At 40.2% G+C, this 14,985-nt stretch overlaps 1 protein-coding gene across 1 annotated transcript in view; it reads right to left on the bottom strand.

Annotated features, from left to right (window-relative positions):
* Positions 1–14,707, bottom strand: part of GASK1B (golgi associated kinase 1B) — a 44,028-nt gene extending 29,321 nt beyond the window's left edge. The window contains exon 1 of the mRNA XM_075612520.1: positions 13,500–14,707. Within this exon, the coding sequence (XP_075468635.1) occupies positions 13,500–14,412 (913 nt within the window). The 5' untranslated portion in view covers positions 14,413–14,707. The remainder of the gene's footprint in view (positions 1–13,499) is intronic.
* Positions 14,708–14,985: the final 278 nt, after the last annotated feature.

Raw genomic sequence — 14,985 nt, 5'->3', positions numbered from 1 at the left:
TGAGATCAGTTAGGATTTTTAAAGGAAATTGATTTTAATGTAGTGTCTGTATGGAGAAGTGTTTGGTTGTAGGGCAGTATGCTTTTGATAACCCTTCTACATTTATTTGTACTGTATATTGGTTTATCATGGGTGTGTATATAACGTGTGTGTATATATATATATATATATATACTGTATATCTCTCTCTCTCTCTTTCTCTCTGTCTCTCTGTATATATATACAGTATATATATATAGTTGCATGATGAAGCCACAGTACAAATTCATGGGTGAAGGGTGGGTATCGGTCCTGTGTGGCTTAACCCCTTAATTACCTTTGCGGTTATTATCTGATAAGGTGTTTAAGGGGTTAATTGATATCTGAATGTAATTGCAATGTATTGGCTTTGTATTTGCTATGTATGTTGTGGACAAGACAAGGATTTTGCTGGCAACGGACACTTCGTATTGATGAGGTCAGTAGTACTTTATTTATTTGTATATGCTAGTTAATGGTTTTAATAATGGGCAATTAATCTATTATCCATATCTGGATAATAGTTATTTTGCACATTATTGTACTGTAGGTGTTGGGGGGGAGGGTGTATGTATTGAATGTATAGGCCAGGTTTATTTTTTTTACATTCAGGGTTTGATTCCGTGGTTCTGCGTGGGGCCTATGGAGACCACCTCCGGGTATTCTCGGGTATCCCAAGGGTATCAGGCTGGTGGTTCCACGGGTGACACATGCGGGGATGATGATGTGTGGTCCCACTTCTGTGGGGGCACCACCGACCCGTAGGTGCGGGGATGATGATGTGTGGTCCCACTTCTGTGGGGGCACCGCGGACCCGTAGTGAGCACCCGTGAATTCCCCAGACCCCCGAGGGAACCACCCGAGGCCCCGCAGACACCTGTGGGTTTGACCCGGGGCTCCCAGACATCCTTGGGCCTACCGTGGGGACCCAATTGTGGCCCACGGTGACCCAAGGAGACCACCTGGGTGCCATGGTGCTGGCAGGATCCACCAGCAGGCCTCCAGAACCTGTGTAAAAAGGGCTGCTGGTAAACTGTAGGTCTGTCCAGGTGCCCTGCCAGCCCACGGGGACTAGCGTGGGGCTGTGTTATGAACCCTGTATGTAAAAGGATAAATCTTGTATTTATGGGGGGGCACAGGGGGTGGGTAATGTATTTAATAAATATAATGCTGTTTATTGTGGGTCATTGTACTGTTTTTATTGTGGGTACTGGGGGTGGGGTGTTTCCCTAAACGGTATGTGGGTAGGCCTCCCTTGTGGGTACTGACTGGGTGGTTAGGCCTCACGGGGGGGTGTTAGTGTGGGAGGGTATGTAGGCATCCAGAGTGGTGGGTGAGGGTGGGTTAACCCCTTCATGACTGTAGCGGTTAATAACCGCTATGGTGATTAAGGGGTTAGGGGACATTACTTTGGATGTTTTAATTTTTGTCTCTGTTTTGCAGAAGCAGAGGGGCCATGGCCAGGATGGGGGGGGAGGAGTAACGGTATGTGGGTGGGGGGTGAGGGTGGTTAGACCTCACAGTATGCACATTGGGTCCCCCCCCCTCCCCACATTTACATACACTGCACTGACAGCAATGCAGGGAGGGAGGTTTACTGTAACAGAAACATCTCTCTGCCTTCAGTGTAATCTGTTTAAAGACCCCTCCCCCCTCCCTAATGTTTCTGTTAAATCTCTCTGCCTTCAGTGTAATCTGTTTAACAGAAACATTAGGGGGGAGGGGGCTTTACATCTCTCTGCCTTCAGTGTAATCTGTTTAACAGAAACATTAGGGGGGAGGGGGCTTTAAACAGATTACACTGAAGGCAGGGAGATACAGGGGATGTACTGTATTGTTCATCATGTATTTTGTTTATTGCAATGCTGTGTATAATGTATAAGGTTTTTTACAATTAGATAGATGTAATCCTTGGTATTGTAAGGGTTAGCTTTGGTTTTAAATTGTGTTTTCTGGTTGGTACTTACAGTATATATTGATTTTTGTTTACTTGATTGGTTAAAATAGTTGACTTGTTTGGAAGTGTTTGTATTTACTGGTACAGTAGCTTGCAATTATATTGTTAACATTCATTTGCAGAATGTATATGGTGCATAGATTTTATGCATCATTTATACAATGTAAATGCAATGTACTGTGTGGATTGGAATGTTATGTTTTATATTGTAAGATCAGTTAGGATTATTAAATGGATTATTATTATTGTCTGTATAGAGAAGCGTTATTTGTAGGACAGTATATTTTGATAACCATTCTACAGTACATGTATTTGTATATTGGTTCATCATGTATGTGTATATACTGTGTGTATATATACTGTATATATCTATATATCTATATATCTATATATACAGTATATATATATATATATATATATATGTATATATACAGTATATATATACACAGTATATACTGTATATGTATAGGGATTGTTATTATATATATATACTGTATATATATATACAGTATATATATACAGTATATATGTATTTCTCTTCATGTATTTATTTATTTATTTAGATTTATTTATTTATTAATTGTGGGGCTGCTGTGCGTGAATTTTTTTTATTGGGGGTAGCGGGGGTGAGGGGGGTGTTTGGCCCTTGGTGTGAGTTTAGGACTTGCAGCAGCAGCACAATTAATAAATAAATCTAAATAAATAAATAAATAAATGAATATAAATAATTACATTTAAAATACATTTTTATTGATAGTGTAGATGTGCAGAGGGTCTCCGGAGTTGAACCGCATTGGTTTCAGGTCTGGGGACCCCCTGCTCCCCGAGATACAGGCCCCTTTAGGGGGTGCCGGTATCCCTCTGCAGAGTTATACCGGCACCTCATAAAGGGGGCTGTATCTCGGGGAGCAGGGGGTCCCCAGACCTGAAACCAGTGCGGTTCAGCTCCGGAGACCCTCTGCACATCTACACTATCAATAAAAATGTATTTCAAATGTATTTATTGTCATTTATTTATTTATTTATTTAGATTTATTTATTTATTTTTTGGCGGCTGCTGTGTGTGAGTTTTTTTTTATTGTGGGTAGCGGGGGTGGGTGAATGGGGTATTAGCCCCAACGGTGCTTGTTTAGGGCTTGCGGGGGGTAGCGGGAGGGCTTAACCCCTTCATGACCGTAGCGGTATTAACTGCTACGGTCGTGAAGGGGTTAAGTGCACCCGCAACCCCCCCGCAAGTCCTAAACTCACACCAAGGGCCAAATACCCCCCTCACCCATCCCCGCTACCCACAAAGTGGGCACGGTGGGTTAACCCCTTCATTGCCTTAGCGGCTATCCGCTATGGTAATGAAGCAGCATTTCTGTATTTTTAATAATATTGAGCAGGAGCAGGGGGGTCCCTGAGCATTAATTTCTGGCTCAGGGAACCCCCTGCTCACTGTACAATATTATTAAAATACAGAAATGCTGCTTCTTTACCATAGCGCATAGCCGCTAAGGTAAAGAATGAGTGTTTATTTATATATGTGTTTCATTTATACTGTACATGTGCAGAGGGTCTCCGGAGCAGAACCGCGTTGGTTTCAGGTCTGGGGACCCCCTGCTCCCCGAGACACAGGCCCCTTTAGGGGATGCCGGTATCCCTCTGCTCTGCTTGGTTTACAGGCCGCGATCACGTGATCGGGCCCTTTAAACCAAGCAGAGGGATATCGGCACCTCATAAAGGGGGCTGTATCTCGGGGAGCAGGGGGTCCCCAGACCTGAAACCAACGCGGTTCAGCTCCGGAGACCCCCTGCACATCTACACTATCAATAAAAATGTATTTCAAATAATTTTTAATGTGCGGATGTTTGCGCAGAAAGAGAGCAGCGGATCTCTCTCTGCTGCAAACACATCTCGCCCCCGCCGCCCATACAGTAGTATCATTTATGTATGTGCATATACAGTACTGTATGTGTACAGTACTGTATGTTAGGGGTTATAGGGTAGTTGTTATACAGTATATATGTATACAGTATATATACTGCATTACAATTCATTATAGGGGACGGCTTCAAAGAGAACAGCTCGCAAGCGCCACCATGTGTTTTTACACGGCATTGCAGTATTGCAGCCAGCCGGAATAATATGCTTAAATCCCTGCCGGGAAAATAACGCAATGCACTCTGGCAGAAAACGATCAGAAACCTGAATACACCCGGGTATACCCGAATTCGCGGGACTAGCCGAGCGAGAATAAAGTGTGTCGCCACTGTAATTAATAAAGAAGGGCGACTACATGGTGGATTAATTGCGCAGATTGTTGTGCGCGAACTCGGCCCAAGGAAGAAGGTCAGTCCATTCATCTTGAGTGTCTGAGCCGAACCAGCGAATATATTGCTCCAGTGACTGGTTGGTTCGCTCTGTCTGACCGTTGGTTTGGGGTAGATAACCCGAAGAAAAATGTAAAGATATACCTAATTGCTGTGAGAAGGAATGCCAGAACTTCTAAATAAACTGTGACCCACGATCGGAGACGATGACCTGCGGCACACCATGGAGGCGTAAAATTTCTTTGACAATTATGACTGGCAGTTTGGGAGAGTTAGGAAGACCTTTCAATGGGATAAACTGGGACTTCTTAGAAAAGCGGTCTACCCACTACTAAGATGGTGTTCATACCTTTAGACATGGGCAGTTCTACTATGAAGTCCATGGACAGATGTCTCCATGGATGGTCTGGGATGGGAAGAGGTCGAAGGAGTCCTGGTGGTTTGTTCCGAGGAATATTCTGAGCATGCAAAAACAAATTCCTTAACGTCCTTCTGCATGCCAGACCACCAAAAGGTCCGCTCCACAAGATCGCGGATTTGTCTAGTGCCAGGATGTCCAGATGACTTGGAAGAATGACCCCATTCAAGAACCTTCTTCCGATGAGGTGGGGAGGTAAAGTTCCTTCAGGAACTTTGAGGCCTTCTGGGATGTGGGACTGATCTTGTACGATCTCTATCAAGGCATCGCAAGTGTTTGCAGAAAGTATGTATTTAGAGGGAAGTATGGTTTCCTGGCAATCCTCGGTTTTGTCGTCCACCAAAAACTGATGGGAGAGGGCATCAGCCTTGACATTTTTTGAACCCAGTTGGAAAGAAATAATATAATTGAAACAGGAAAAGAAAAGCGACCACCGGGCTTGTCAAGACCCTAGGCGACGAGCGCCCTCGATGTAGAGTAATTTCTTGTGGTTGGTCAAGATGGTAATAGGATTCTCTGTGCCTTCTAAAAGATGTCTCCATTCTTCTAGAACTAACTTGATAGCTAGAAGTTCCCGGTTACCGACGTCATAATTTTGTTCGGCTGGAGAATTTTTTTTCGAGAAAAAAAAAAGCACACAGATGAAGTCTGGCTTGAGGAGTCCTTCTCAGAGACAGGTATTTAGAAATGGGTAATGTGTTTATCTTCAAAATATTTGTATATTTTGAATCTTTGTTGAAAAAAGTGATCTTTATATTTCTCATACATTTACACTAATTTCATACAGTATGTTGACACCCTTGGCAAGACAAAACCCCCTATTAAAGTTTATTTTTTCTGAAAGAACACACCCAATGAAGTGCAGACATGGGTATAATGTCTTTCCCCAAAAGAGAGGGAATCACGCCTGCAGAGCCAAGAGTAGTTGTTACCTACAGTGCCAATACATATTTTTGGTATTTCACTTTTTTCTGGCACGCATAAACATATTTTTTTAGTACAAGCCATAAACATCTGCACATCTTTCTCAATTGGTCTGCACTAAAATCAGTAAAAATATTTAACATTTTCTTTTAATATTTTCTTTTTGCAAAATATAGTGTAATAATTCTCTGACAAGTGAAAGAATGAATATATCTTAATTCACTCACACTCTATGAAGAAAAGTCAGGCCTTCAGTTATCCCACATCAGCATGGTAGAGATACGATCATAAGAATAGAGAGAGAAGCATATACAGAGTTATGCTGTTTTTATAAAAGCTTCTTTTCACACAGAGATACACTTACAAACATATACAGGTTAGAATAAGCCTTTATAATCAGTGCTTGACACCGTCCGCTGTTTCATATTTTATACACTGCTAGTGCAGATAGAGAGATTTCAGGTTAGTACATAGGTGCACAGAAGCACAATTTAAAACAAGATTTTCCTGCACCAATTTTGTGTCCCCCAAAAAATGTTTAAGATGCTCACTACATAGGTGCCAAAGATGCATTGACACCAGGAAACACATATATCAAAAAGTCTCTCAGTGTCAGTAATGTCCTGAGATCCGTTACCCCCCTCAGCTTAAAGAGCAACTATTCATTTTCCACGTGTCACAGAATCAGCAGAGAAGTTAATCATTCATCAATGGGTATTCCAGGCATGAAATTAGATAATTATTTATTCCACTCAGTGGAAGTGGCTGGGTTAGATACTGTAGTGTTTATCTAATGTAAAAAAAGGATTAATGTGCAGTGTAGAAAAAAAAATACCTGTATCTCTATCTTTGTCTGAAAGGCCTAGAGAAGAACAATCACTCCAATACTTACCAAAGACCTGCAGTCATGATAAACCCACAGATAACTCTTTAGTGTAGCTAAATGTATCTGATTTATATCTGGTCTACAAATCCTATTACTCTTCCCTAAAGAAGAACACATTACTTATCAAGATATCCATATACAGTATTAAGAATCAAGCTAAAATTGTACAGGAAAACCTCATTATCTTCTGATGAATTGGAATAAATACATGAAACAATACATTTTGCTTTTTTGCATGAGATTTAAGAGCTATCAAGAACAATTTCAGTAGTGACATGCAACATGGCAAGTTGGTTTCTGTAATAAATAAATATTATAAATAGTAACTAATCAAATAATGTCATTGATAAAGGCTACCAAGGTTTTTAAAACCGTGTGTTCAACTAGGTATAAAACTTTCTGTCGGTTCAATAAAATATACCTTAATATACAAATAACCAAGTTAAAAGTATAAAAACATAAATATACTTACACTTGTTTGATGTAGAAACAAATGTGTCAGTTACTAGATTTAACTTGTAATATTAATGCTTATTAGTTTGCTAGGGTCCAAACTGGGACTGACCCTTTAAAAGCCCCAATGATGGTGATCATAGATTACTTTATATTCGATATACGGATTTCTATGAACAGATGTTGTCCATAACAAAGAGATATTCATATCTGGATTCCCCCAAAGGTTATACGGTATTTAACTTGTCAATGTTTATAGTTGACAGACTTTTTCCAAGAAAGTGAGTTTCTGTAGTACAGTGCGCTATACTGTACACATGTTGGTGTTTGTTTTTACTTTTTATTATTAAACAATGGCGTGGAGTTCCTAATTGGACTAGCTCTCATAAAAACTCATCTATGTCCCACTCTCCTAGAAGAGAGTATGAACAGCTGTTATACATTACACCAATTCCCTGACAGTTTTTCAGTTGAACAAATTCTATCCCTTAGGTAGTCATGGAAGATAATTCTTAGAAGTAAACCACTATCTTTCAGAGTGAAAAAAAATAGCAAACAAATGTTTAATATATTAATGTATAATATATCGCTGTGATATACAGACAAGCTATTCTGTAAAAATGTGGATGTAACTGACACCAGTGGAAAAATTGTTGTGGTAGAAATTAGAAATGTTTTGAATATTAGAAACGTTTGTCTTAAGACATTAAAGTAATTGACCAGAGGTGTGGCCTAAAGCCTTGTTATCACCCTCTATGTGTAGTAGTAAACAAATGCTTACAAGTTTTTGGGGGCAAGGTTTTTGGAGTATATTTGTTATACTTTCCACAACTATGCAAACTATTACAAACAACTTGACATATTAATGACTTCATATCTCACATACAGGACCACTAATTTGAGAGTTTGTGAGATCTGTCTTTTTGAAGTTAACCGCTAAGGTAATGAAGGGGTTAAGTCCACCCGCAAGCCCCCCGCAAGGCCTAAACACCCACCAAAGGCTAAATACCACCTTCACCCACCCCCACCACCCACAATAAGCATGGCACTGGTGGTTAACCCCTTCGTTGCCTTAGCGGATAGCCGCTAAGGTAATGAAGTTGCCTGTAAATGCATTTTTCATGCATCCGATTCATGCCGGGGGTCTCCGGTGCTGATATTAATGAATATCAGCTCCGGAGACCCCGGCATCAATCCGATGCAGGAAAAATGCATTTTTTTCTAAGTCCTGTCTCGTCGCTTCTTGGCAGCTTCTTCCCACCTTCTTCCCAACTTTTCCTGGTGGGACGAATTGGAGAGGAAATCTCCATTCTAGAGCGGAGATCAGCCTTGATAAGCTGATCGGAGCTACTAGAATTGAGAGAGTTTGAGAAGATGGCGATAAGCGGCTTATCTCTGCGCATTCGGCGTTTTTTTATCGGCAAAAAAACCCCCAGAGATGTTTGCTCTCATTGCCAGTTTATCTGGGCTTACTAAATCGCTATAGGCTTTTTTTGCCGATAAGCTGGCGATAAGTGGCTTATCGCTGCTTATAGCATGAGGCCCATGGTCTATTCTAAAAATAGGCAATACTTTATTAACAGCACTTCAATAAATGGGTAGATGGAGATGATAAAAAAGCAGCAATGCACCTCCAGGGCTTTGTATCAGGCAGAGTACATAACTGCCAAGATGCATATCAAGATAATACGGTTCAATCTTTTAGCACCTGTGGCACAAGTGGCATGTGCTGCTGGTACCAAGTGTGAGATATTTTATGTAATATTGTTCTGCAGATTTGTTTTCTAGTAATAGGAACCAAGGCTAACAATTGGATTTTTTTCTTTGTCAAGTTTCATGCTATTTTTGTCCTCAAATGGCATTGAAATATTGCCACTCTTCTTACTTGCTAAAAATGTACGTCAATTAGTTATTGCTCCAAATCACTACTCCCAGTTTCATTTAATGGTTCAAGCAACAGATATGAGGAGCACTACTTTTGCAATTCTCACATACAGTGAGAGTATAACTACTACTACTTTGTTTGCAAATACTAAGTGTTCCATTTACATGTTAGAGTACTTAAAAAATAATAATAATAATAATTAAGAGTATTATACAAGCTTTTCTAAAATATAGGCAATCAAAGCTTTTTCGCAATGCTTAACAGGTTGAGAATTTTTTAAATCAGACACTGTCCCACAATTTTACTTTTTTAAAGTCACAAGCAAGAACAGGTTTCCTCCAAGAGTTCTTCTTTTAAGGGACATACATGTAATGTGTTCTTTTACTATCAATAGCTAATTTTGCTGTTTGTCTACAAATTGCAACCCCAAATCGCATATTAAAAAAAAAAAATTAAAGCAGCAAAATGTGAAATTGTATATGGATTTTTTTTTTAAATAAATCAGTTTTCTAGTATTAGGTAATACTGCATTATTTAAAAAAAAAATATTATTCAACTCTTAATGCCATTTTTAATTAGTTTGAAAGCATCCTTTGATTTTTATAGCCGGGTTTGGCCCAGCTCCCAAGCAGTGAAGATCTTTGTAATACTTTCCTGTTTGTGATAGTTTATTGCCAATGTTCCCAGCAGTTTCAGCTGTAAACTATAATAATATATAATGTTACCTTAGTAGTATCAGGATAAATTGTAGCTCTGAATTACACTGACTGAAGGATTGATTGAAAATGTAAGGCAGCCATTCTGTGTCAGGCACACAATCAGGATTTTGACAGATTTATACCAGGAGCACCAAATGATTGCCATCTTAGGTGAGAATGTAGAATTATACATTGTCACATGCTTTACATATTCAAATAAGAAAAGAAAAAAAGGTGGAATGTAGTATTGCTGGTTTAAATGGGTCAAATGCTGCTAATATTTGCCATTTGTATAATTATTGTGACGTAGAAATGTTTGCAACTCGTATTATTTTTTATTTAATCTACATTAATGAAGTTATGGAACCACACATACAGTGCAAATGTTCTGCAGGTCACTTAAGTTGACACATTTATCTCTGTACTTCTAATGCAGTATAAATGATGCAATGCTTCCTTTAACATTTGCTACTGTATGCTTCCTTTACTTAACTGAAATGCAGGGCTGTAACCAGGATAGGGCCTAAGCGGGCATGGCCTGCTGTAAAATTGAAAATACCCCACATAGAAAATGTTGGGCTGTGTGCACCCTACACCCATACAGCTGTCATTCCCGCGTGCAATGCCATAGAAAGCGGTTTTGCGGGAATGACAGCACAGAACCACAAGGAGTTGGCGAGGCAGTTGTAGGAGGAGGATACATGTTGAGAGGACGTCTCCAACCCCGCCCCCTATATCTCTGCATTTTCTACGTTAATCTTCAACATATTCTGACCAGGGAGAGAGAGGAACAGCCTCCCTCCCCCCATCTTGCTCACTGCCCTCCTTTCTCCTATCCCATGTCAACCCCATCCCATTACCCTATGTGTGCCCCCTCTCCCATGCTCATTGTCACTCCCTCTACCGACTCGATGTCACCCCACACTCCCCCACCTCATGTATCATCCACTCTCTCACCCCTCCCTGTTTGTTACTCTCCTCCCCTACCTCCCCAATGTGTCACACGTCCCCCATCCTGTACCCCATGTTAAGGGTCATGTTTTGGAATTCATTTATGTATTGTGCTGCAATATTTTATCGTTGTTTGCATGTGGTGGTCACATATTCTGCATTGCTAATGTTCCTTTATTAATTTAACATGAATCTAGTAAAAATGAATTTGTGGCTATTTCTTTAAAGTAGTTTTCTGGCTGTTTATATTGATTCAGCCATTTTTTTTAATTTTTGAATGTTTGATTTGATTTAATTTTTGCTTCCCTTATTGTCTTTACTTCCATCTATTCAGGACTGATATAGTGCTGTCTGGTTTAACTCTGTGTGATTGATATAGTGTGGTTTGGTTATACTCTGCATGAGTGATATAGTGTGGTTTGGTTATACTCTGCGAAAGTGATATAGTGCGGTCTGTTTATACTCTTACTGTATGTCAGTCTATACTGCTGTCTGGTATATCAAAAGGAGGGTACCTTGCCCAATCAAAATAATATAGTGGGAAAAGGATGCAGCAGGGAAAATAAACATTATTTTAGCCTCACAGAGAGGCTAACACCCACATTGAAACCAAAATCACGCATAAAACATTCCATAGTTACAGTATAATAAAATTATATTATTACCATTAAAACTGTGAGTCATTGAGGTCAGTAGCACTGTCCGTATGCACTGCTGTTACATTAAGCCCAGTTCTTAAATTGTACAAAAATATATAAATCAATCAACTCCTATTGTAACTGGTTGTTGTGTACTGTGCCACTCCCATATTCTCGGCTTAATTGCCTTCAGTGGAACTTCTGCTCTCTAATACAGAGATGCAAATAAATTGCAGTGTATCATTAATATTTCTCAGAGGTACACAATTTATTAGTTCAAAGCAACTCTTATTTAGGTATCCTCTGCATTTGAAACATTCCAAAAAAGGTTTATAATTTATAGTATCGATTTTCAACAGGGAAAAAACTTAGTATCAGTCTGCCAACTCTGTTACATATTAAATAACTAATGTAGCTTTCATAGTGTTATAAGACCTAACATTTTTTTCTTCTAATACATGTAATTACCAAATCAGAGTATTAATTTATGATCTGCTTTTATTTCAAGTTAGTCTTGAGTATCTCTTGAGTCAATTAACAGGTAAAGAGAGATGGGGAGAAAATATTCTCAGAGCCAGCTATGCTCATTGAGTCTCTTGTCTCGCTCTCTGCCCGCCCTACTCTACTGTACCTAATATCACAATCAGCGGCTGATGCACATTAAGTATCCTAATTATGCTTTTTCCTGGGCCCAAAGTTATATTTTAAGCAATTATTTTTGGGGGTATTTTAAGGGCATCATACAGGGCTTTCTGTCGCTCTCTGTGATGCTATAGTAATATAGTGCTATATAATGTAACCAGGGTCTACACTAGGACCAGCAAGTGAAAAATAATAATAAAGCACAAACCCAACCAGAAAAAAATGTAAACAGGGGTGCATCTCAGGAGAGAAGTAGATAATTATAGCAAAAACAAAGATCAACACGAAAGAAAGGGTAGGAATCTATTCAAAGAACAAAGAGGGCACACAGGGATGTGCAAATAAAATTGCATGAAGTTTATTATCACACAATCACAGCAGTGTGCAGCAAACAATTTAAAACAAAATCATGAGCGAAATGCGTGTCGGGTGACTTCATGAGGACTTGTCGTTGCTGATCAGAGAGCCTGTGGCGGTTGCTGGTCCTGCTGAATCTGATATTTACCTAACTGTTGCCTACTCAATTTCTCGGATATTAGTCCACTATTTAGGAACTTTTCCATCATTCAAGCACATCTTTTTACAGAATTTTTGGATCAGATGAACCAGCACAAGTTATCACTCCATTGGTCGCAGGTTTGACTTACCTGAATAAACTGTCTGCTTTGTATGACTATACCGTATGCCTTTGAGTAATGTCTGTTTGACCTCCTGTATTTGCACCTATTTGAATTCCGCTACAGTACACTAAGTACTCGGATACTGGTTAACATATGTTCAGAAGGGTCCTTGTGACTACCTCTGAATCTATGGCTCTCTGATTTTTCCACCATTGTTTTTCATTGCTATTAGCATACATTTGATAGGACACCCTTTGGATGTTTTTCTTTTTAATTGTTTTTTAATTGTTTGCTGCTCACTGCTGTGATTGTGTGATTATAAACTTCAAGTGATTTTTTTTTGCACATCACTGAGTGCCCTCTATTCTATGGAGAGTGTCCAACCCTTTATTTTTGTTTGTTCTTTGTTTTTGCTGCAAGTACTATAGTGGTGTCTGTTAATACTCTGTGTCAGTAATAGAGTGCTGTCTGGTTATATGCACTGTGTCAGTGATATAGTGTAATTTTGTTATACTCTGTGTCAGTGATATAGTGTGGTCTAGTTATACTCTGTGTCAGTGATCTTGTGTTGTCTAGTTATACTCTGTGTCAGTGATATAGTGTAGTTAAGTTATACTCTGTATCAGTGATATACTGTAGTTAAGTTATACTCTGTGTCAGTGATATAGTGTAGTTAAGTTATACTCTGTGTCAGTGATATACTGTAGTGTGGTCTGGTTATACACTGTCAGTGATATAGTGTGGTCTGGTTATACTCTGTTTTCGTGTATACACCAATACCAGCATAACCTGACTGCACTATACACTGACGAGGAGTATAACCACATTGTATTGGTACAATAAAAGGTCACCTCTGCAGTGCCACAAACCCAAAATGCCCTACCTCAGGCATTGTCCTGCTGTGCCCCTGCTGAAAGGTTTCCTTTTGCACTATCAGAATGTTAGCTCCTAGTTCCTGTATATTTTAATGAAGCTTACATAATTGTCTCATAAAAAAGCAGTAGTTTGGTCACTTGGCTGCATTAGGAGATGTTCACGTTTGAATTGCCTGCATGAAACTCAATGCTCACTTACAACAGAACAATACAATATCTTACCTTGGACGAACTCAAACTTTCTGCTCACAGATGGCAGCGTCCTGTTAAGTCCAAGTATCCGATCCAAGTGGAAAGCGAACACTTCACTCATGTCTAGAGGTCTTTTAATGAGACCACACTTTCCTTGGCAAGCAGAGGTGGGCGCTGGCGAAGATGGCTTTTTCTTTGATGGGTTTTGGTCACTTTCAAAAAGGATCAGGTCACCATGACCTGCAGGCACCTGCTTAATCCTATCTATCCCGCAGTCTGCTAAGAAGCGCATTGCCCTAATGTCTTCTGCGCTGAACCATGGAGGTGCACTGTCACTGTATATTCTAATGTTGCTCTGATGTTTTCTGGGATCTCCCTTTACACCACCTAAAAGGGTCATTCCTTTACCCCTTGTGTTATGAGCAGTAGCACCGGCCTTTCTCTCATCAACCAAATGCTTATCCTCCTGTGTATCCAAATCCTGGATGCCGCTTTGGCGGTGTTTATACTGCAGTAGGGCTGCATGTTTCCTCCTTTTCTTCGGTTTCACTGTGCCTCTGATGTTGGCTGGTTTGCTTCTCTTGGACCTCAGGGTGATGTATACAACGTTGGGTTGCAGTGTTGCTGAAGGGAGGTTGCTCGGGAGCCCCCCTTCTGGGTCTCCAGCTTCACTGTAGAATGTGCTCTGCGCCAAATAGGTCCTCGGCTGTCTACTGGCGGCTTCTTTCAACCCTTGGTAAGGAGCCTTTTCCGGCTCCTTCTGTTGGGGCAAAAAGTGAACCACCTGGCTTACTAGGAAGACCCCGTATATCACACAGGCAGTGCAGATCAGCAACACATTCCTCCTGCTTTTTGGTCGTCTCCTGCCCCAAGCTCTCAGGATCCAGGCACAAAACGACCATATGAACCAGTTCCTGAATATTCCTGCCTGTGCCGAGGTCATTTCTCCAGATAATCTACATAGTGACAGGAGCTGAAAGTTTTCAATCCCCAGCTGATCTCATGCATGGTTTTCCAAACTCCGCTTAAAGGACAAACAAACAAACTAATACAGTTTGTTTAAGAAGGGGAAGGAGTCACCGCTGAGGCTGGGGATAGGAATGTGCTGGGTCTTGACTGACACTCCACCGCAAAGAGCTGTGAACCTCTTATCAGCCACCAGTGGGGAAGTGATTTCTTTCACAGAATGAATGGAGACAACTGTGTAAACAGAGCGAGGCGGCGATCACCAGCCCAAATGTCAGGAGCTGCTTTAGGACTGTTGTTGTGAACGAAAAAAAAAAGTACTCATGACATTTTTTTATTTTTTTTACGTTGTGTCAGGGAATATATGTTTAAAGAGGAAAGAAACCCCTGTAGGGTGTGCTGCTTCCCTGCAATTCAAAACATGTTACAGTAAAACGGATAGGTTCCATATGCTTTGGAAATAGCTGTCCAGATTATTTTGTGCAGCTGTGTAATATATTATACACTGGAAAATCATTTGGAAGCAAATTACTAAGCATATTTTGCCTGT

Source organism: Ascaphus truei, chromosome 1, assembly GCF_040206685.1.
Source record: "Ascaphus truei isolate aAscTru1 chromosome 1, aAscTru1.hap1, whole genome shotgun sequence".
Classification (NCBI taxonomy): Eukaryota; Metazoa; Chordata; class Amphibia; order Anura; family Ascaphidae; genus Ascaphus; species Ascaphus truei.
Note: the sequence above shows the minus strand (reverse complement) of the source record. Positions and strands in the feature narration are given on the sequence as shown.